This window comes from Anolis sagrei, chromosome 2, assembly GCF_037176765.1.
Source record: "Anolis sagrei isolate rAnoSag1 chromosome 2, rAnoSag1.mat, whole genome shotgun sequence".
Taxonomy (NCBI): domain Eukaryota; kingdom Metazoa; phylum Chordata; class Lepidosauria; order Squamata; family Dactyloidae; genus Anolis; species Anolis sagrei.
In genome coordinates this window covers 277142211-277165934 of record NC_090022.1, presented here as the reverse complement: position 1 = coordinate 277165934, position 23724 = coordinate 277142211, and the positions used below count along the sequence as shown (strand labels likewise).

Sequence of the window (23724 nt, the reverse complement as noted above, 5' to 3'; positions counted from 1 at the left end):
CATTTGCCTGATTAAAAACAAAAAAATAATAATGATTTAGTTATGTTTTACTTATAATTTTTAAATAAATGCTTTAAAATTCAGGGTTTTTTCCATATCAGGAGTGACTTGAGAAACTGCAAGTCACTTCTGATGTGAGAGAATTGGCTGTCTGCAAGGACATTGCCCAGGGGACGCCTGGATGTTTTGATGCTTTACCATCCTTGTAGGAGGCTTCTCTCATGTCCCCACATGGGGAGATGGAGCTGACAGAGGGTGCTCAACCTGCTCTCCCTGGATTCAAACAGCTGACCTGTCGGTCAGCAGCCCTCCCAGCACAAGGATTTGCTGGCAGGGCAAACCACTGGGGGCAACATTCAGTTAAATCCGGCAGTTTTAATGGCAGTGGAGAGTAGGAGTGGCCCATATGTAAGACTGTAAATCTCATGGCAGGGAAGGGTTTTGTTGTAAAGCATCAAATACCATGATGGTGCTGTATAAATAATTAAATGTAGAAGAAGTGGCAGGAATGGCACTAGAAGAATAGAAGGAAGAAGAAGATTTGGCTGTTGACCATTTGTCTCATCATTCTTACTTACGGACAGTCTTCCTCAGGAGACATACAGACACACTGAGACCCCACCTCCTTTTGTCCAAAGCTGCAGTTGCCTCTAGGGAAAATTTCCTGGGCTAAAACAATATTATTATTACTATTATTATTACTGTTAAGCAGGAATACACAGTGACAGTTCACAGTTACAAGATGAGCTGCTAACCAGATATATGAAGATGTATTGTCTTTGTTTGTCCTGCAAAGGAGAAAAATGTAAGTGTGTGCATAGAAGGAAAAAAATATTTTAAATGGTTTTTTTGCACATTTTTCCTTCTAATTTGAACATACCTGCAAAATTTGTATCCTACTCCTTTTTGAAGAATATCCAGCATTCCCCCCCCCCCCCCCCCAGTATAGACAACAGTTATATTGGTTGAGGGATTCTGGAAGCTTGTTTAGCTGAGAAAGGAATTATTCCAGGTTTCTGATAGGGTCCAAGTTGTCAGTTCAAGATTAATGATAAAAGTACAATAAATTGAATTCTAGGAGTTATAATCCCAAAAGTATCTTTTTTGCCAAGATGAAGGCAAAATGTTCTTTACCATCCAAAATTGTCTAACACAGTTGAAAGGAATTATGAGACAGAAACCTTTAAATTTACTAATCATCCAAATAGTGACCAATAGATCACAATCTGTTTTTGGCCCACCACTAATATTTTGTAAATAGCATTTTTCTTCAAGCCTCCACTAGTTATTTGTTATGTATATAATTCAGATTGCTTACTGTATTGTATATGTATGTATTGGTATGCAGTTTTCCTTAACTCTATGTTGTGGGAGGGACTGCAGACCATGTGATCAGATCTGGGACTATTCAGATCTCAGACTCCATTTTGGAAACAGTATGCTTTTAAGAAGTCAGTAGAAACAGAATGCATTAGAGCAGCATTTCTCAACCTGGGGGTCAGGACCCCTGAGGGGGCCATGAGGGGGTGTCAGAGGGGTCGCCAAAGACCATTGGAAAACACGGTATTTTCTCTTGCTCATGGGGGTTCTGTGTGGGAAATTTGGACCAATTCTATTGTTGGTGGGATTCAGAATGTTATTTGATTGTAGGTGAACTACAATAGGTGTTCACATTTCAGCATATTGAGTATTTGTGCCAAGTTTGGCCCAGATCCATCACTGTTTAAATCCACAGTGCTCTCTGGATGTAAGTGAACTACAACTCAAAAACTCAAGGTCAATACTCACAAAACCCTTCCAGTATTTTCTGTTGGTCATGGGAGTTCTGTGTGCCAAGTTTGGTTCAATTCCATTGTTGGTGGGGTTCAGAATGCTCTTTGATTGTAGGTTAACTATAAATCCCAGCAACTACAACTCCCAAATGACAAAATCAATTCCCCACCCAACCCCATCAGTATTCAAATTGGGGTGTATCGTGTATTTGTGCCAAATTTGGTCCAGCAAATGAAAATATATCCTACATATCAGATATTTACATTACAATTCATAACAGTAGCAAAATTGCAGTTATGAAGTAGCAATGAAAATAATGTTATGGTTGGGGGTCACCATAACATCAGGAACTGTATTAAGGGGTTGCGGCATTAGGAAGGTTGAGAAACACTGCATTAGAGACTCTATTAGACTCTCAGACCAGAGAGATGCTTTAGACTTTGAACTGTAGTTTCTAAGAATGATGCCCTGTGTTATCTGTACAGAGAAACTACGTCCAATCCTATATGTAACTGGCTTGATAAGAAATGTACCTGTATGTTGAATACATAAAGTTTGTGAGTAAACCAACTATGTTTTTTTAATGACTATTTTCGGTCTCTTGAGAGCATTATTTTTAAACCAAGATGTTTTAAGGGAGAGTAGATGTTTTTTGGGTAACACTTATGAAACTGCTATATGTGTTTTTTGTTCATTGGCATATCATTGTTCCTAACAGTTCAAAGTGATATCTAGGTATATCAGTCTAACAGCTGAGAAACCTAATTGCCTTGCATGAATACTAGTGGATATCTACCACTGAAGAGAAGGTTGACTCAAGTGAGTTTTTAACTCTTCTCAGAAAGACCATACTTTACAAAAGGTTAGGATCTCTAACAAGGCCATGCCTTTCCAATAGGTTATGATTATTCAATGTAGTGTGAATGCCAATTAATCTTCAACAGGATCATGCTTTCAAAAGCCTGTGAAGATTTCTGGTTTTCCCAAATGGTTATGAATAGTTTTTGAACTATTAACATACAATGACACAAATGGGAAATAAAACAGGTAGGAAACAGACAATAAGAATGCTACGAGTATTGACACAGTATTCGATAGGTACATACACTGTTTGCAAGTAAGTGATCCTGAAATAGGTGGGGTCCAGGAGACATCATTCCCACAGGTGTAGCTCCTTGGGCCAGTAAGAATGTAGCCATTTGGACAACTCAGGTGGATCCTTTCTCCTGTCTCGTATTCCAATTTAAATGGAGATATCTTGATGTCATTGGTAAGGGAGGGTCTAGAGCAAGCTGATGCTGGAGTTTAAAAGAGAAATTTGGATGTCTGAATATGGAACAAATCCATGTGATTTTGAATTCATCTGTAACATTTTTGTACCATTCATTAAGAAAAATGCTATTGGGAGAAAGTTCAAAAGACAATATAGAAACATAGTTTAAGTATCATAACAGCATCAAGGTAAAACATAGAGCTGTGAAATAACTATGTTTCACGAATTACTCATAATTCATTCCTTTCCAACAAATATGAGAAACCAACACAGTGGTCTCTCTGTATTTACAAATTATCTATCCATAGATTCAACTATTTTTTTAAATCCAAACAGCAAACCGTTATTTTGCCATTTTATGTAATGGGCCGTATTTCACTTCCCCATTGTATATAATAGGATTTGAGTATTTACAGATTAGAGTATCCACAATGGGACCTGGAATAAAGCCCCAGTGGATACAAAGCGTCTCCTGAATTAGAATGCCTATAGCACTTGAATACAGAGTTTGGAAAAAGCAGAACTTGGGCTGACAGTCCTAGAATCCCTGAGATTTTGGGAGTTGTAGTCCAAATATGAACTTCCAAGCGCTGACATTTGATCCATTTTGAATAAATAGTCAAGTCAATATTGTGTCATTCTCTCCTACTAGGATTGATTTTTTATAGATCAGTCTCCCATAATCTGTTGTCCAGCAAATATTTTAGACTACAACTCTCATTATCCCTAACCATTTTGGCCAATGATGCAAGATGTAATACTTTAGCACAGCAAGTTAACCGCCAGCTGCAGTAAATTCTTGCCAACTAAAAAATTGACAGTTCGAAGCCTGGGTCAGGGTGCGCTCCTGGCCTTTAGCCCAGCTTCTGCCTACCTAGCAGTTCGAAAACAAATGCGAGTAGATAAATAGCGGGGAAGTATTTAAGGCATCCATAAGGAAATGCCATAAAAATGTTAGCAATTCAATTTAGGATGAAGTTTACTAACAAAGCTCTTCGGACGGAACCGAGATGCTGATGGGAAAACCTATATATCTCTATCTATATACAGTTGTCTGTTTGTCAGTGTGCATATAACAGCACTGAATGTTTGCTGTATATGTGTTCTATGATCTGCTCAGAGTCCCCTTCAGATTGTGAAGGGCAGAATAGAAATACTGTACACAAATAAATAAATAAATAGTCAATCCTATTTTTGACATCAGTTTTCTTCTTACGTTGGCACTCCACTGGATGTTGAACCCATGTTTTGTCTGGCAGGCATCTAAAGAATTTATATCCTACAAGATTATAACCACTCAGACAGACAACTTCCACTTCTTCTCCAACGGAATAGTAATTTTTCTCATTCTGAAATTAGGACAAAAAAAAAAAGTCTAGTCAGTGGGATATTCATTGATAAAAAAAAATACAGCATGGTGAACTTAAGCCCCAGTATTTGAAAGAGATAATAATTTAGGTTGTTATCACAAAATCAGAAAAGGCCAGCAATTCAAGATGACTTCTGACTTATCAATAGATGGAGGTTTTAGCAAATAGGGCTTGGCTGCAAATAATATTCAGCAACAAAAAAACCCAGGTCTGATTCAAGGCCAGTGGTTGTGGTAAAACATTCCCTAGTGCTTTGCAAAAATAAAATAATTTACTGCAGAGATGAAGATAATGGCATCCACAGAGACATTCAAGAAGTCCCCAAATTACAAACAAGATTGGTTCTATAGGTTTGTTCTTAAGTAGAATTTGTATGTAAGTTGGAACACGAACATCTTAAAGTGCAACTCCAGCCAAATAGATGATGATAGATAGAGTAGAGCAGAGCAGAGTGGAGTCTCACTTATCCAACCTTCGCTCTTCCAATGTTCTGTATTATCCAATGCGGTTTGCCTCCTGCCTGGATCCACAGCTGTTTCAATACATTGTGATGTTTTGGTGCTAAATTTGTAAATATGGTAATTACCACATAATTTTGCCGTGCATTGAACTGCTTTTTCTGCCAATTCGTTGTAAAACATGATGTTTTGGTGCTTAATTTGTAAAATTATAATGTAATTTGACTTTAAATAGGCTTTTCCTTAATCCCTCCTTATTAGCCAACATTTTTGCTTATCCAACATTCTGCTAGTCAATTTATGTTGGATAAACGAGACTCTACAGTCGATAGAGAGATAGATAGAGAGATAGAGAGACAGACAGATAGAGAGATAGAGAGATAGATAGAGAGATGATAGATAGAGCTTTGTTGCATAGGGAAGTGTAACATCCCTGTAATGTTTATTTTGCTGTCTGTGCCCCTGTTCAGAAGATTTCATCTCCCTTTCTGTCCTTGTAAGAATTGGATTTTGTAAAATTTGGCTTGTTGTGGAAACGGGGATTAGTAAGAAAGTTTCAGCGGAAACATATTTTTCCCATGATAACTCTTCCAGGAATGAATTTCCCTTCCAAGGGGTAGATTGCTCTCATTTTATCTCACTCCCATTCTTAACTATGAGTCATTTGTAAGTCAGATGTTTGTAACTTGGGGAATGCCTATATTTGGATATCAAGATCTTCTATTTTCCTTCGAGTGCATTCTAGGGAAAACAAACAATTCAGTGAGTATAAACATTTGAACATGCTAATCTGAAGTAATTTTTCACAACTGTAAAGAAACATGTCCTTTCAGTGTTTAGGATTCAGCAACTTGAATACTGTTATTAACTTACACTGGCAAAGGAAAAAGAGCAATGTCTGTCCTTGTCTTAAGGGAGAAAACTACTCTTTTTTGGCAGCACAATGGTAGATGGATATTGCCCAGTGGCACCCTGAAGCCCATAGGAAAAAGAATTGAATCTGAGCTTTAGTAGCTACATTTCTTGCTATCTTGGTCTGGCTCATTGTAGGGTAAGCAAGTAGACAATTTTAAAAAATCATTATCCTGAGAGCATGAAGCACACAAAAGAAAGGTTTCATTTCCACCTCAGACCTGGTCCAAATCTTCTGCAACTTGTGAAATGCTCTTACCCTGATAAATCCATTTTCTGGAGGTACTGGAGCCAAACATCCAGCGTCAGGCTCAACTACAGGCAGCTCTACCTCTCTTACACCTTCGTTGTCATTTACACAAACAGCTCCACTGAAAATTAAGATTTTCTTGTTAGGGATTTATTAATATACATATTTATTTACAATATTTCTACCTGGCCTTTATCCACCCCGGAGGGGACTCACGGCAGCTTACACTTAGGCAACTATTTGAGGCCTTCAAAAACAATCTACAATTAAAATAAACATTTAAATAGAATTATAAAATACACTAAAATATTTAAACATATAAAACAATGCCTTCACTGTTAACACCGCTATCCAAAGTCATAGTCTGTGCCATTCCTATAGTCATGGCACATAATTCCATATTTATCTATTGCACAAGATCTCCAAAGGCTTGATCAAAGAGTAATGTTTTTACTTTTTTATGGAAGGTCAGGAGGGAGGGGCTGATTTAATATCCCTAGGGAGGGAATTCCACAGCTGAGGGGCCACCACTGAGAAGGCCCTGGCTCTTGTCCCTATTGGTTGCACTTGTGAAGGAGACGAGACCGAGAGCAGGGCCTCCCCTGATGATCTTAAGCTCTGAGATGGTTCATAGGGAGAGATCCGTTTGGACAGGTAAGCTGGACTGGAACCATTTAGGTATTTATAGGCTTTGAATTTGCTCAATAGCAGACTAGCAGCCAGTGGAGCTGACATAGCAGGGGGATTGTATGCTCCCTGTATGCTGCTCTGGTGAACAATCTGGCTGCCATCCGTTGGACCATTTGAATCTTCTGAACAGTCTTCAAAGGCAACCCCACATTGAGTGTGTTGCAGTAGTGTATTTGGGATGTAACCAGAGTGTGGTCTACCATGGCCAAGTCTGACTTCCCAAGGTATGGGCAAAAAATACTCAGCACAAGGCCTATAGGGCACTATGTAGCTGAACATCATTATATTTGTCACTTCAAAGTAAGCAGGTAAGGACCCAGTTCCAAAACTGGGAGACTGTAGAGTGGGTGATGTAGTAACAATGAGGCTGCGGACCATATTTTAGTTCTTGGGGACCACCAGTGTTCCATGCACCACAGGTTGGGAACCACTGCTGTATTATATATGTATGTTTTGGTTTGCCAAGGCAAAAAGTAAAGTGAAATATTTCAGCATGCTGTAGCTAAAAGCTCTTCTTACTGCTAGTAACTAAGCTTTAAGAGAGGCATCAGAATGGAGAAAACAGACATACAAAAGGTGAGAAATTGTCAACTAGTGGCATCACAGAGAAGTGAATAAATACAGCTATCTAGTCATGCAGGAGGGCTGGATTTCTCTTCAGAAGGCTCCCCACTCTTGCCCTAGACTAGAATCTACTATGATGATGCATTTGGTTTCCAGAAAAAAAATGGGAAAGTTCTTTGGATTGCACTGCTTATATCTTCCATTGAGACATTTCAAACCCTAATACAATCCCTACTTGGCTATATCGATATGATAGATTTTAAGGATACTCTAATGCTGATAAATGCTTACAGTACACGCCCAATCCTACAATGTACATATTTCTGATTGTTCTCAACCATCAACACTTTGAGGTTCGTGAGAATTGCAGGGCCAGGGCATATCCTTTAGGCCAGGGGTCTTCAAACTACGGCCCTCCAACGTCATTTACCTGGCTCTCGCGCAGGGCCAACCTAAGTCTGAAATGACTTGAAAGCACACAACAACAACAACAATCCTATCTCATCAGCCAAAAGCACGCCCACACATCTCACTGAAATACTAATAAACTTACATTTGTTAAGATTGTTCTTCATTTTAATTATTGTATTGTTTTAAAGTGTTTTGCACTACAAATAAGATATGTGCAGTGAGTGTACATAGGAATTCATTCTTTTCTTTTTTTCAAATTATAATCTGGCCCTCTAACAGTTTGAGGGATTGTGACCTGGCCCTCCATTTAAAAAGTTTGAGGACCCCTGCTTTAGGCTATACTATTTTAACTTTTGACCAGGATAGAGGCATTGAATCAATTGAATTTACTTATATGTTGACTATTGGAGTTGACTATTGAACATTGGTGAGACAATATAAATCTGGGATAGGGAAACCATATAAAACTGGCATGACCAACTTTCTGCCCTTTGGATGTTTTGGCTTGCAGATTCCATCAGCCCCATCCAATAATGGACTGTAGAGGTTGTAGTAAAAATGATTAATGAAGCAAACATTTTCCACTTCTTCCACCAAAAATCTTACTGGTCTCCAAACAACTGAATAAAACAGTCTTCTTCCTCTTCTCCTGTTCCTTCACAGGGTTTTCCTTCATTCATGGGTTCGGGATTGTTACACAATCGGGTCCTTTTCCTCTTAAAAGATGCATCACATGGGCTCCACGCAGACCAGCAACTCCAATAGCCATCTACTGCATCTAGGTTCCAAAACAAAAAAGCATTTCATCAGTATTATTTGAAGAAATATCAACAGGAATAGTCTTATCCCATCAAATGAGTTCCTGAATAATATGCACTTTCTCGTTCTTGATGTTGTTGTTGTACTTTATATGTAATAAACTTGTCTAATGCCTTTTCAAAACTATTGACGCTAATGACTACCATCACATTTCATGCAGCTTAGTCAGTAAATCATTCACTCATTCCTATCATTTATCAATCAACTAATGACATTTGGCTGATGTACAAAATAAAAGAGGTTGAGGTTACAAATTTATTTATGTGGTTTTAGGATTAAGTCTACATTGAATTCAAAGTGTTAAAGTGGCTCTACTCTGTAGAATTACTGTGCTTTGTCATCACTAACTTTCATGGCTCAATACTATGGAATCTTAGGGTTTATAGTTTTGTGAGACACCAGCACTCTTTGGCAGAGAAGGCTAAAGGTCTTGCAAAACTATAACTTGCAATTGCAATATGATTGCACAGTATTGAGCCATGGGAGATAAAGTAGCAGCAAGAGGCATTAATTCAATAGTATAGATCAGGGGTTCTCATGGAGTCCCAAGAAATGTTTATATATTATATTTTATATTCTATATAATGTACACACACACATTATATAGAATATATAATATAATATATAAACATTTACTGGGACTCCACAAGAACTGCTCCATGGAGTCATGCTGACCACATGACTTTGGAGGTTTCTATGGACAATGCTGGCTCTTCGGCTTAAAAATGGAGATGAGCACCAACCCCCAGAGTTGGACACGACTGGAGAAAACCTTTACCTTTACCATATAATAATAATAATAATAATAATAATAATAATAATAATAATAATACTTTATTTATACCCCGCTCCATCTCCCCCAGGGCGACTCGGTGCGGCTTACATGAGGCCATGCCCATCAATACAATACAAGTTATAACATAAACACAATAAAAAAAGCAAAATACATAAAATGCAAAATCAAAATAATATACAACACAACAATATAAAATCAAGCATTAAAAACACAGGAAATTTCACTAGGCAGGGCCAGTGAAAATATTAAAATATTATAGAAAACATTAAAAACACTGGGAGATAGAGCAGAGTATGTCTCTCTCTCTCTCTCTCTCTCTCTCTCTCTCTCTATCTATCTATCTATCTATCTATCTCAGCCACAAAGCACCCCCAACAGTTGGTCATCCAGCCCTTGTAATAATAATAATAGCAACAACAACAACAACAACAGGAGCAACCCCAGGGGTCGTCCAATCCAACCATCTTCTGCCATGCAGGAAAAGCACAATTAAACCACCCCCAACCGATGACCACCCAGCCTTTATAGTAGTAGTAGTAGTAGTAGTAGTAGTAGTAACAATAACAATAATAATGGCATAAACCTCAAGGGCCATCCAGTTCAACTCCCGTCTGCCATGCCGGAAATGCACAATTAAAGCACCCCTTGAGTGCTGGGAGAGAAATGGGGTTTTGGTAGCAAGGAAGGTGAGGGGGATAGAATCTGGGTGGCAAGAAAGTTTTTTTTTGGGGGGGAGAGACTTTTGGGGAATAGGAGGCAAGGAAAAAAAGCTTTTGGCAGCAAGGGAGGTGGTAGGAGGAAGAGCAGGAAAGAGGAGGGAAAGCTTGGATGGGGAAGAGGAGGAGGAGAGAGGAACAGGAAGGAACCACTGAGCTCCTGAGTATGCTATTTTAGTTTATAGGTGTGATTATATTTGTATATCAGTTTTTTTTAGCCAACAGAAAAATGCATTAGTAATGATCTGAAGTGAAGCCAGATTATCCTAACCCAGACTATACTAAAACCCATACTTAAAGGTAAAGGTAAAGGTTGTCCCCTGACATTAAGTCCAGTCATGTCTGACTCTGGGGTGTGGTGCTCATATCCATTTCTAAGCCAAAGAGCCGGCATTGTCCGTACACATCTCCAAGGTCATGTGGCTGGCATGACTGCATGGAGCGCTGTTACTTTCCCACTGGGGCAGTACCTATTGATCTACTCACATTTGCATGTTTTCTACTGATATGTTGGCAGAAGCTAGGGCTGACAGCGGAAGCTCACACTGCTCCCCGGAATCGAACCTGCGACCTTTCAGTCAACAAGCTCAGCAGCCAGTGCTTTAACCCACTGTGCCACTGGGGGCTCCAAAAACCCATACTTACAATATTAAAATATTAAGATTACCTGATGTGTAATCTGGGGCTCTTCTCTCACAGTTACTGCCATAGGTTCCAGCTTTGCACACACAGAGGCATTCTGTTCCAGATAAAACAGGCCGACCATTGTTGGGACATGGGGCACAATGACATGGGTCATATCTAGTCATATATTCCAAAAAAGCCTTCCTCAGATTATAGCGCTTTGTCACAGCACAAGGGAAGTTCTTCACCAAATCCAGAATGGGAGCCACCTAAGAAAGAATCAGTCTAGGATCTCAAATATGTTCACGGCAAGGCCACTTCCACACAGACCTATATGCGAATGACATTGGCGTTTTAAACTCTGATGTCATTTGCATATGGAGGCCAATTGGCTGGCTAAAGCCCTGCCTCTTTGGTGGATGGTGGGTGGCCAGATTCCCTCCCAGGTTGATGGACAATTGGCCTGAGGATATTGCCACTGGCTCCCACCCCCTGTTTTGCCCCAAAACATAACATAAAGGCTTCCTAATGGAGACATAAGACTTGCAGAGAGCTTCTGGCACATTAAAAGGATGCCAGAAGCTTTGGGGGAGGGGGGATCCCTCTCCTCTTTCCAAAGCTCCTGGCACATCCTTTTGACATGCCAGGAACTCTCTACATGTTTCATGCTTCCATTTGGAGGCCTGTGAGGCACATTTTAGGATGAAATGGGGGGGGGGGTACCGTGTCATTCTACCCTCCTCTTCCCCCATGAGCTACTGGAGCCAGAAGAGGAAGGATGCCTGTGGGGACGGATTCCCAGGATTGTATATGGCAATCCCGAAGGTCAGTTCCCTCAGACCCCATACCAAGAAAGATGCACCAAGTATTTTTTTTAAGGTGGAGTAACCCTGACTTTCCAATAACCTGGAAATATGCATAGTCTGAGGAGTTGTTTGGATGATATTAAAAAGTTCTGCTTTCCCTTGTTTCTACTCCTAATTTGCTCCAGCTCTTACCTCAAACTCAACCACAACAGGATTTTCCTTGGTTGACTCCAGCCAGTCATTAAAGATGTTTTCTCCTGGCAAAGATCCCTTTTTCTCAAAGGCTAAGGCTGCAGCATACTGTGCCCGTCCTCCCTTTACCAGGGAAATAGACCGTTCAGAGGACTTCAGTATGGAACCTAAGATTTCAGGCCAGAACATAGAGTTATTTAGGGCAACAGCTTAAAGAACCTCCAAGTCAATATGTGGGAGTCTAAGAACTGTAGTTTATGAAGTATCTTTTGAAAGCTCTGCTTACTCTTGATTGATGTAGTGGTGGTGTACCTTCAACTATTTCCAGTTTATGATGAGCCTAAGTGAACCAATCACTGGGCTTTCTTGACAAGATTTCTCAAGAATATCTACCTCTCAGAGTACAAGTGCATCTCCACTGCAGAATTAATGCAGTTTGACATCACCTTAACTGACATGGCTTAATGCTATAGAATCATGGGACATGTAGTTTTATTAAGGTCTTTAGTTTTCACTACCAAGAGTGTTGGTGCCTCGACAAACTACAAATCCCATGATTCCACAGCATTGAGCCATGCCAGTTAAAGTGCTGTCAAATTGTATTCTACTGTGTATATGCACTTTGAAAGTATGTAACTTTGCTCAAGGTCACCCAGTGGATTTCTATGGACAGCAGATGTCCAGAGTCATAGTCCAATGCTCCAATCATTACATAGCACTGTTTTTTTTCTCTGATGTTCAAGGCTTTTCCATTTCAACACCTTGATTTGGTGGAGCCCCCGGTGGTGCAGTGGGTTAAACTCCTGTGTGGGCAGGACTGAAGACCGACAGGTTGCAGGTTCGAATCCGCGGAGAGCGCAGATGAGCTCCCTCTATCAGCTCCAGCTCCTCATGCGGGGACATGAGAGAAGCCTCCCACAAGGATGATAACACACCAAAACATCCGGGTGTCCCCTGGGCAATGTCCTTGCAGACAGCCAATTCTCTCACACCAGAAGTAACTTGCAGTTTCTCAAGTTGCTCCTGACATGACCAAAACAACAACAACCTTGATACAGTGACTAGGAATCTTTTTCATGTGTTACATATTTGAACAATTGATACCTATGGAGGAGAACCACTCAAATTTACCTAGGAATCTATCAGAAGTTTCTAAACTACCAGTAGATCCCCCATCTACCTTTCTCCACTATTGTGTGTGCTGAAGTAAGTCCTGTTAGAAACAATGTAAATGGGTATGGATCTGCAGCCATAATGACCTTTCATATGAATTTGGAAGTCCTTATGATCCAAATAGAACTGGATTGTACGGAGGAAAATTTGATTAGGACTTTGGTAGAAAAGTGTGGGAAGTCCTGGAAACAGATATGTACCTTCATAGCGCTCTGTCATTTTACTGCGGGTACATCTCTCATAACGGTTTCTTATTGGGATGAAAAAAATATAAACCGTTGTTTCAAATTTCACACAGCTTGCCATTTCTTCTTGTGTTAAACCTGGAGAACATTCAACCAGAAAAAAAGACATGAATTTCCCAAATAAGACAAATTCACTCAAAATTCCAAGCAATGTGATAATTGATCCTTAAAATCATGAGGGCCAGGATAGTGTGTAGGCAACTCTCAAACTACAAAATCCTTTTGAAATAATCTTCTAGTTGAATGTATTTTTAAAAAGGGAAGATTTGAGAGCTAAATCCATTGTTAGTCTCAACTAGAGTAGACCCATTTAAAATAAATAGGTAATCTTATCCACACAATACCATTGTTTTCAATGAGCCTACTTCTGCTAGAACTAACATTGGATTTAGCCCCAGAACATGAATAGACAACTTCAAAGGACAAACTCTGCCTGGACGCCATTGTGTGCTACAACATGCTTGAAAATGGTACACCAATCACATGAATTATTTTAATTCTAATGTATGATTAATGTGCATTTTATAGAAATGCTTTGATATGTATATTTTATGAAATTGCATTTTAATATGTGTGTTTGTAGAATTGTGATAGTATTTGTGTATATTTTACTGTGCTGTGACCTGTATTATTATTATTATTATTATTATTATTATTATTATTATTATTATTTAAACAGTGAAGTAACTTTGACCTCACAGTTCCTTTCCACTGACAATACTGGGTTTAAAAAAAAAAATCTGGAGGGCCAAGGGTTTTCTTTATCTATGGTCTAAAGCAGTGGTTTTCAACCTGGGGTCCCCAGATTTTTTGGCCTACAACTCCCAGAAATCCCAGCTGTTAGGATTTTTGGGAGTTGAAGGCCAAAGACATCTGGGGACCCCAGGTTGAGAACCACTGGTCTAGGGAAAACTTTGGCCCTCCAATTGCTTTGGACTTCAACTCCCATAATTCCTTACAGTCAGTAAGATGGTTGGGTTTCTGGGAGTTAAATTACAAATCATATAGAGAGCCAAAACCTGTCCATACCTGGTCTAGAGGCTCATCTAGATGGCCATTATAACCAATACCCCACAATGTCCTTGCATTTATGGTGAAATGGGTTAATCTGTTTTAAGACTGACTAGAAAGAAGTTGTGAGTTGTGCTCTGGAATTTGCCTGAAACTCTGGGGCAACTTCATGGCTTCAGGGTCATAAGGACAGCAAGATCAGGTATGATTTAAACCAATGCACTGTCCACATCAGGCACTGCTGCCATCTCCTTTCCCCTGTGCTCATGAGGGAAGGATCACACCTGTGTCAATGCTGTCACCATTCCAAGATTACAGCAGAGGTCCATGGCCATCATGGGACCCCATTCTGACATTTGCAGAGGCACCCACAAGACCAGGAAGAAGGTGGAGAGACCAGCCCTCTCCTTCTTCCTAGTGATGTAGATGCCTTTGCTGGGAGTGGCAGTGATGACACAGGCAGTAACATCACAGCCCTGTGGAGCCAATGCAATCTTGGCCCAGCTGGACCATGTGGATTCTGGCCTGACCTGCCACCATGAGTTTGGGACAGTGCTGTAGGTTTGGACCAACCTGAAGCATTTCTGCTCTGGACTGCCTCAGATTTACCAGCCACTGGTAACTTGGCCTAAATCTTTTACCTCTTGAATTCTAGTCCTAAATCTTATCCAGACTTTTCCCCAATTGACCTAAAAATTAAAGGAAACCCCAGGGAACTATACCAAGCTTTTGCTGGGTTTTACATCACCATTCTCATCCTTTATTCTTTTTGTAGACTGTTGAATATTTCCTGCAACTGAACTTATATTCTTGTCATCAGCTATAGTTTGCTGAGATAGTCATAACATTTTAATATTTTTTCTCCTTTTGAAATTTTTTCTTTACAGGTATACAGCCTTTATTGCAAAAGTGCTATTTCATAGATGCATTATAGAACTATAACTCTTTTAAAAAGTAAAAAGAAAGAGAAAAAGAAAAGCGGACACATTGGTTTCATATGTCTTGAAGTTGGAATAAGCATTGTAACTGGTACTGGTAATTGTTAGGGGAAACTACCCTAAAATAAAGCAGAGCATCCAAAAACAGGATTCAGAAGTTGAGATCAGCTCATTAGTGAGCAGAGTGTGAAGTGCAGTGTGATGTGGCTGTAAAACATTCAGAGCTTAGGAGGCAAACATGCAGAGTCCAATCTTTAAAAAAATCACAAAAGGTTTATTTATAATAATAAGAAATAACTGCATTTCTTAATAATCAAGAACTGGGGCTGAGCTACTCTAACTCCCATCTCTTCTAAGGTTTCGAGAGAGGGAAAAACTCAATCACTACATCTCTCCTGACACACAAGCAGAGAGAGATCTCAAAGCACACAGCACATACTCTCCATACTAAAGCGTAAGAAGGCAGAAGTCACATTCAAAAAGGCTTGCAGAAGAAAAATATCAATTATAAACAACTAATCAGAATGAGAGCAGAAAGAAAGAAGAGACAAGAAAAAGATATATTCCCAATTGTCATTCAGGAGACATGGGGGAAGGGAAACCCTTAGTCTATACTAAACTAACTAAACTGTTCCTCGTTGAGTACTTGAGACTTGGGCAGTGTGGGGTTGACTTCCAACAGTAATTTCCCAAAAATAGTCCAGGGCAGCAGAATTGTCATTTGGATACCACAGCAACAAATATATCAGATAGACACACACCTGAGTTTTTTGTCTCTTCTTCATTGAACTGGTAAAGAAGATCATATCTCCCTCCCAATGAGCCAGATGTGTAGTAATGAGTGCCAAAGTCATCAAATATCCGGCTGTAAAGGGCATAGTTATATTCCAGAGGCAGGCTGTTGAGGGCATTCAAGAAGACTCTGGAGACCTGCAAGTCTGACTGTTTGACTGTGAAGTTTGAAACGGCAATCACCTTATGGACCCTAATGAAGTTGGAACTCTTTCAGAGAAGACAAAATAAAATTTATAATGCTCATTACTATGAATTGCCATTCCTTGCTCTCTCTTTCTTGTTTTTTTAACAATAAATCCATTTCAGCATCATAGTCCTGGCCCATTTAGTAAAAGACAAAGGTCCCATCTATACTGCCATATAAAATCCAGATTATCTGCTATGAACTGGATTATATGGTAGTGTGGACTCATATAATCCAGTTCAAAGCAGGTAATCTGAATTTGACAGTGTAGATCCAGCCTAAAATTAAGATTTCAAAGTTGAAGCTATCAGTATATATAGCAATATATTCTTACCATTTTGTGAGATGATTTAACGGCTTCCTTAAAGGAATTAGATGATGACACCATTAAATTATGTCCTGCACCAAAGAAAATTGGTATTCCAGCATAGCCTTTTGAAGTTTTAGAAGATGAACTTTGTTGATTTTGAGTTTGCATTATGGATGTTAAATCTGTATAATAATGGGTTTTCACTTCATCTTCTTGATTGCTCACCTGTAAAAAAAAAAGATTTGAGACAGAAAAAACAATGAAAATAAAGGCAACTGGCAACCAAAACTTTCATCAAATAATTTAAAATATAAACCCTATCTCTATTCAGACATTTCCCTTTGCTCCCCTCTGTCCAAAGTCCTTAAGGTTCCAAGATTGCTTGCAAAAAGGGAGGGATGTTTTATTCATTTTCAATTTACTATAAATACAAAAACATCCAAGAAATGTCTGGAAGCATTTTTGGACTACTGTTTTCATCATTCCCAATGGCCGTTCTGATTGGAGGGTTCTGGGAGTTATAGTCTGTTACCTAAACTTTGCTCATGGTAGGGGATCCTGATTTCTTATTACTTGCATGCTATGTGTGCCCTTTCAGATGCATGCCACTTAGAGACTGAGTGAAAGTCCACAGAGTATGCATGATCCAAAATCCACCTCTGACTTCATCCATTTAGAGCAGTGGTTCTCAACCTGTGGGCCATGGCCCAGCAGTGGGTCTCAAGAACAAAAATCTGGTCTGTGAACCTTCTTCCTCTTTTTTATTTTATTTTATTTTATTTATTTTATTTCCGCTCCTTTCCACAGAGCTGACCAGCCCTGTCCCTTTTGGTACTAAAGTTGGAGAGTGGTCCCTGGTCAAAAAAAGTTGGGAACCACTGATTTAGAGCCTTCAGCATAGTTTCAGGCAGAAGTTCGAACAGGGCTGATGGATTGGGAGAAATGACCAGTTTTCAGTCCTCACCTGAAGTACTAAGGAAAATAAAAAGAATATGTCTTTTAAAGAAAAATAAATAAATCAGTGCTACTCAGATTCTGCCTATATAGTCTTATCAATATTTTCCAGTGGACTTTGTCTATATGACTAATTGTCTGTCTACCTTCCTCCCAGAACTGGATTCAAGGTGGCTTACACTAATGAAAAAAAATGTAGTTAATACAATTATTTTATAGAAGTCAAAAATGCATCAAATACCTCAATTATTAAAATCATGCTAAAATAGTTAACACAAAAATACTCTTGACACAAAAAATAAATATTTAAAAACCTATATCATTTACATTCACACATCATAGCTCTGTAATTAAAGACTCAAGATTCAAAAGCCTTCCTAAATATTTTTTAAAAAATTCAGCTGTTGGTTGAAAGAGAACAGGGAGGAGGCCGACCAAACTTCCTGTGGAAAAGAGGTCCACAGTTTGGGACTGGCCATGGGAAAAGTCTCTCCTTAGTCCTCACCAAAAGTGCCTGTCTAGATGGGAGGACTGTGATACCCCCACTCCCACCTCTGCTTCAGATCTTAATGCTTGCCCTGGCATGTATAAAGAGATACAGTATTTTAGATAGTCTGGACCAAACTCTTTAAAGATCAAAACCAGCAGTTTGATTCCTGCCCAGAAAAGGACCAGTAGCCATTGCAGTTCTTTCAACACTGAGAGTCATATGGTTACTGCATCCAGCTCTGGTCAAATGATTGCAACATTTTGGACCCTTTAAAGTTTCTGAACAATTTCCAAATATAGCTCCATGTTACAGGAGTCCACATAGGATGTAATCAAGGCCATAGACAGATCTGCGGTCTCAAGGAATGGGTACTGCTGGCAAAGTTTTTTTTGTCTGAGCAAATACAGTCCTGGCCACAGCTGAAACTTTGCCATCCAGGCCCAGGTCTGAGTCCAGAAGCACAGAACCCAAGATTTCAAACGTTATCCTACACTGGCAGAATCCCTGTTCTCTGATCTGTTGTGCAGTTATTTAAATAATACATTCATATCCTACTATAGGGGCACATGCTTATGTGAAAAGATCATACTGACTGCATCAATAAACATTTGTAAAATTAGATGTTAATTTAATTTTCTTTTAAATTACTGGAAGCCACTTTGGATTGGAAAGAAAGTGTGGTATTAAGTCAATCAATCAATAAATAATCTTGATGATTTTTTTTAAGTAATCTTGGTCAGAGTACACTCTTCCCAAGACACACTAAGTATTACTTCTAGCAATATTCTCTCCACCAGATAAGAACATGAACATTTCTGCACAATTCTCAACTGCTATATATACTTTGGCAAGTATCTGTGTAGAAAAAAACCTTTCTGAAAAGAAATATCTTTGATTGTTCTATACAGAAAATACTGTATATCTTTACACAGAAAATATTTTCTGTGCAGAAAAACTATTTCTGCAGAGAAATATTTATGATTTTCTGTGCAAAAAATATTTCAGAGCAGAAATGCACATATTTTCCTACTCATAAATGCACATGCTTTTTTTCTACAGAAAGCAGATTTCTGTGAAGAAGAAAAATTCTGCACAAAAAACTTCCTGAAGTACATAGAATTTCTCAGCAGTCTCATGACTGCCTATATTTTTCCTGACAGTTTTTTGACTATCAAGAAAGCTTTTAAACATATAAGAAAAGCATAGCAAGGCATTGTATCCATTCCTAGTTGCTACATTCAAGTGACCCTCCAAATAGACTTTGAATTGGCTTACTGGCCAATTTCAGTAGCGATCCTTTGGGAGGTTTACAATCACCTGAAAGTTGACTGACTCAACGTTGGCAGGCACACGATATGTTGTCCTATTATCTTCAGACTTCACAAGGACACAGTTCCCACCATTGAAAGAATAATCAAGGACTTCTCCTCGGCTCTCATCTGCCAAAATATGGTAGCTAAAATGAAAATTGCAATTTTTTTTAAAAAAATGAATATATAGATGTTGCTTTGTAAGCAGAGCTATCAACTCAAACTCAGTGGCATTTCAGACAGGTTCATTTCCTAGCATTAATGGGAGATCTCTGTATAACCTGGTGGTCTGACCTACAAAGCCTTATGTGGTTTAGGTTTAACTCTGAATACAGATCCTCTCTTAATTAATTAGTTAATTAGTCTACCCTCAAATATTCATTGAGATGCTTTGGTGAGGACTTTCTCTTGGCCCCATCTTCATCACAGGCATGTTTGGCAAGGATGTGGGAGAAGGCTTCCTCAATGACTGATTCCAAGCTATGGAATTCCCTTCTAACAGAATATAGATGGGTCCTATATTTGCTCTCTTTTCATTGGCCTTATAGTCTTTTAAATTATTTATTTATGTTTACATTATTGTGCTATTTTTTATTTTTTTTATTTTTAGCTTTTCTTTTTATTCATTGATAGTCTATCCAGGATAAACTATTGCAATGCGCTCTACGTGGGATTGCCTTTGAACTGTCACAGGCACATTTGGTGGAGACAAGAGAGAGAGAGGGCCTTCTCAGTGATTGCCCCCCGGAAAGATGATAAAGACCTGGCTATGGGACCAAGCCTTTGAGGCAATATGATGATACAATATTGGGAACCTACTCTGCTGACCAGATCCAGCATAGTCTTTGAGATGGTTTTAAACAGCTGATTTTAAAGCAGATATAACTGATTTTAATGTTTGTGTATATTTATAGTTATTTTATGTGTATATTTACAGTTATTTTGTGTCTCAGAATGGAATGCTTGCCTTATATATGTTGTGCTTTGCCCTGAGTCCCCTTCAGGGTAAGAAGGGCAGAATATAAATCTTTCAAATAAATAAATAAATAATGTGATTATTGTCTGTGCTATATTATTTATTGTATTTGTTTGTTTTGTTGTAAGCCACCCCAAGTTCCTCTGAGGAAAGGGGGCAGGATATAAATAAAGCTTCTTCTTCTTCTTCTTCTTCTTATTATTATTATTATTACTATTGGCAGGTAAAGATTTGTATTTAAACTGGCATTTGGTAAATAAGTGATTAATGAAGGATCTTTCTAATGGCAATGGAGATTGTGTTGTATTTCTCTTTATTGTTACATAGTGAACTGATTTTTTTTACTTTTAAAATGTAATAATATATTAACCTTATATGTCATCAAGCATTTATCTGTATCTTATTTTAACCTTATTGTAAGCTGTCTTGTGTCCCATATTAGAAGAAATGTAGGACTAGGCCTAATCACATCTAACCCTAAAGATCATTTTATCATAGCTATTTCAGAGCTTAGGAACATTACATTTTGGGGCTACCATTCTCAGAATCTTGCAGGTAGCATAGTTACTGGCCATGTTGGCTAGGGAATCCAGGGAGCTGAAGTCCAAAACAGTAACTCTCATGGCCATTCCAAGCAGCCCTTTATCCCAGGATCTGATCCCTGGTTTTCTGTTTATCCCAGATTATCTGGCAGTGTGGACTCATATAATCCAGTTTAAAGCAGAAAATCTGGGATCAAATCCTGGGATATAAGACCTGTCGGAAAGGGCCCTCAGAAGCTCTTGAGATATTTATTATTTTCCCTTATTTTCCCAAGTGCAATGACCACAAACATGCAGATATCTGAGGAAATTTAGCCCCCAAAGAGAAGCAGCTTCAGCCCTTCAAACCAAACAGAGAGTCCAGTATAGAACTGTTTACAGGGAGGAAGCAAGATGTTGCCTTTATAAGGCTTCAATTTTGTTTTGTATTTTAGTACAATCCACCAGTTTTAGGAAAATGGTTCAGCACTTTGGATAGTTCCTGTGAAACCCATTGTCCAAGCAAAAAGAACATACCCAAGGCCCATAAGTTGTGCACTGGGTATGTTGATGAATTCCCTTCTGTTCTTTCCACAGACAGGCTTTATGGTCCTGCAGTTCCTTTCATCAGAATTGTCTCCACAGTCATCATCTCCATTACATCTTAGTTTCTTGGCAATGCAGCGACCTGTTTTTTTGACAAAACAAAAGTATCTAATGCATTTGTCATCAACAGCTTCTGCTATGGATCAGTGGTACTTTAGTGGTACTATGAAGAATACATGAAGAATAATGATCAGGGAATAAAAGTATTGTGCCAAAAGTTCTCCATAAATCAAGAACATGCTGGCTGGGATTCTACTGGGCAGTATAAGTACGGTATATAATTCATGACAACTATGTATTCATTTTTCCATATGTAACCCCTAGTTTAGTAGCTACATACGGACCATGAAACTCCACTTATGTAGTGACTAGGATCAACTGACAAACTGCTTGAATATGTGATCTCCAACATCAACATGGGTATTTTAAATGCTTGTTGTACCAAAACTTACTCAAGGAGTGAGAACATCAGACAGTGGGGTTTGAGGGGGAGGACTAGCCAGAATCTACTATGTAATGGTTACACAAAAGTCTAGCCTACAATTAAAAAAACCCAATAAACATGGAAAAAACAAATGGAGAGGAAGCTGAGTTCTACTTCCTGGTTGCAAAAAAAGGGAGGGAGAAAAAATAAAAAATATATTGCCTTAAATTAAAGCTAAAGATTTCCCCTTGACATTAATTCTAGTCATGTCTGACTCTGAGGGATGGTGCTCATCTCCATTTCTAAGCCGACGAGCTGTCATTGTCTGTAGACTCCTCCTAGGTTAAGTGGCTGGCATGACTTCATATATTGTTTTATCCCTCTATATTTACAGATCCAGTTCTACCTCTTTCATCTGCCTTTATTGTTTTAAACTATTCTTGGAAAACTAGTCCTTTAAAAAGCCAAAGCACAGACCCCCCCCCCTTCATTCATTTTGTTGACATATTGTTTTTTTTTCTTTTTTCTCCTCAAATGGACTTTGCTATATTTCTGCATGTCATTGTATTGTCATTCTGTAAAAAACAAAAACAAAAAAAAACCCAAACCCCCTAATATGTTTTTGAAATAATGAGTATTGAGGGAAACCCACCATTAAACGTCTCTCTTTCTGCCCTTAGGCGCCAGCATGACACTTTCACACTAAAATACTTGAAAAGCAGAAACGTTGCACTCCTCACATTAATGTTCAATTTAAAATGCAGCTCCAACTTCACATTGCTTCACGCAGCCTCCACAGCTACATTGTTAAATTGGAAACTCTCCTATAATACACAGTAAATTTAAAAAGGAAACTTTGAGGGGCACCAGTTCTTTTGTTGGCTGCCACTGATTCTTGGCATTTGTCTGAAAAACACCACCCTTCTTTGATATATGTTGTGATTTTTGGACTTGAGTTTTTCTCTCAATTGTTGTAGAAGGCAAGAGTTATCATACAAGTCAGTGACAATCTTGGAACTTTAGCCTGGTAAAACAGAATTGCAGCAGGACAACAGTGTGTTTGGCTGGTATTATCACATAATGTCTAACCTGCTGCTGTTTTGCATTACACTCATTGCTGGAATGCATCTTTCATCGATGAGTAAACCCTGCCAATGGCTCTTGATATTGCTACTTACTGTCTTGCCTTACTTATTCTCTTACTGTCTTCTGTGCCATAAGTCTGTTCTGATATGCCAGCAGTCATGTGGCATTAATGGGCTTGTTTCTCCTCTTGTCCCCCCTGTCCACTGGATATTTTCATTTTCCTTTCCTTTCCATGATTGAGAATTGTTTCATTGCTCTCCATCACGTACCCTAAGTTGATGGGCTGCAATTCCCATACTCCATGACCACTGGTGATTATGGCTTGAACTTCTGGAAGGTGAAGTCCAAACCTATCTAAGGACCCACATTTGGGAACCACAACTCTAAAAGTTCAACATCTCTAAAATACCTAGTTATAAAGCAGAAATTACCATTGTCACACTGCATCTTATTTTCACAGTTCACATCTTCCATATTGCACAGTTTTGTTGGGAAACATGGCCGTCGATCTGACAATTGCTCAGTACAGGCTTGGCCTCCAAACTGAGATGGCTGGCGCAAAGACCTAATCCGAAACTGAAAGATAGAAACAAGTTAGTACCTGCCATAGGTACTAAAACCTATAAACTCATTTAAACTCATATCTGTAATTATAACATTCAGATATGGACTTTGGCACAGGGACACAGACACATTAGTTATTTTATATTGTGGTAAAGATTCAACTCAAAAAGTCTGATTATCCAATGCAACTTTAGAAGCCACTTAAAAGCTTAAGAGAATTTTAGTGGAACAGGTTGTGGTTAGGCCACATATGGCCCCATTTTACTGCTTCCCATGTCACACATACATGCTAATTGCCAGATTTCAGCATCACAGTGAACTTGGCTGAAAAAGCTGATTTGATGGAAAGCTTTCAGACAGTGCATACTTTGGCTTACATCCATTTTTCTAACACCAGATAGTCTATGATATAAACTAACCTATAGCCAGAAATGAAATTATCTTAGCATCATCTGCAGAAACTGAATGAAGATTCAGAATATA

General features: G+C 38.8%; 1 protein-coding gene across 2 annotated transcripts in view; it reads right to left on the bottom strand.

Annotated features, from left to right (window-relative positions):
* LOC132766951 (complement component C6-like) overlaps positions 1-23724 on the bottom strand; it is a 36816-nt gene that overhangs the window by 4017 nt on the left and 9075 nt on the right. For both annotated transcript variants that reach the window (XM_060761430.2, XM_060761431.2), the window contains 13 exons: positions 23109-23253; positions 21099-21249; positions 19072-19210; positions 16335-16535; positions 15783-16023; positions 13028-13150; positions 11655-11821; positions 10700-10925; positions 8308-8479; positions 6046-6157; positions 4263-4395; positions 2880-3071; positions 579-669 (listed from right to left, as the gene is read on the bottom strand). In XM_060761430.2, the coding sequence (XP_060617413.2) occupies positions 579-669; positions 2880-3071; positions 4263-4395; positions 6046-6157; positions 8308-8479; positions 10700-10925; positions 11655-11821; positions 13028-13150; positions 15783-16023; positions 16335-16535; positions 19072-19210; positions 21099-21249; positions 23109-23253 (2093 nt within the window). The remainder of the gene's footprint in view (positions 1-578; positions 670-2879; positions 3072-4262; positions 4396-6045; positions 6158-8307; positions 8480-10699; positions 10926-11654; positions 11822-13027; positions 13151-15782; positions 16024-16334; positions 16536-19071; positions 19211-21098; positions 21250-23108; positions 23254-23724) is intronic.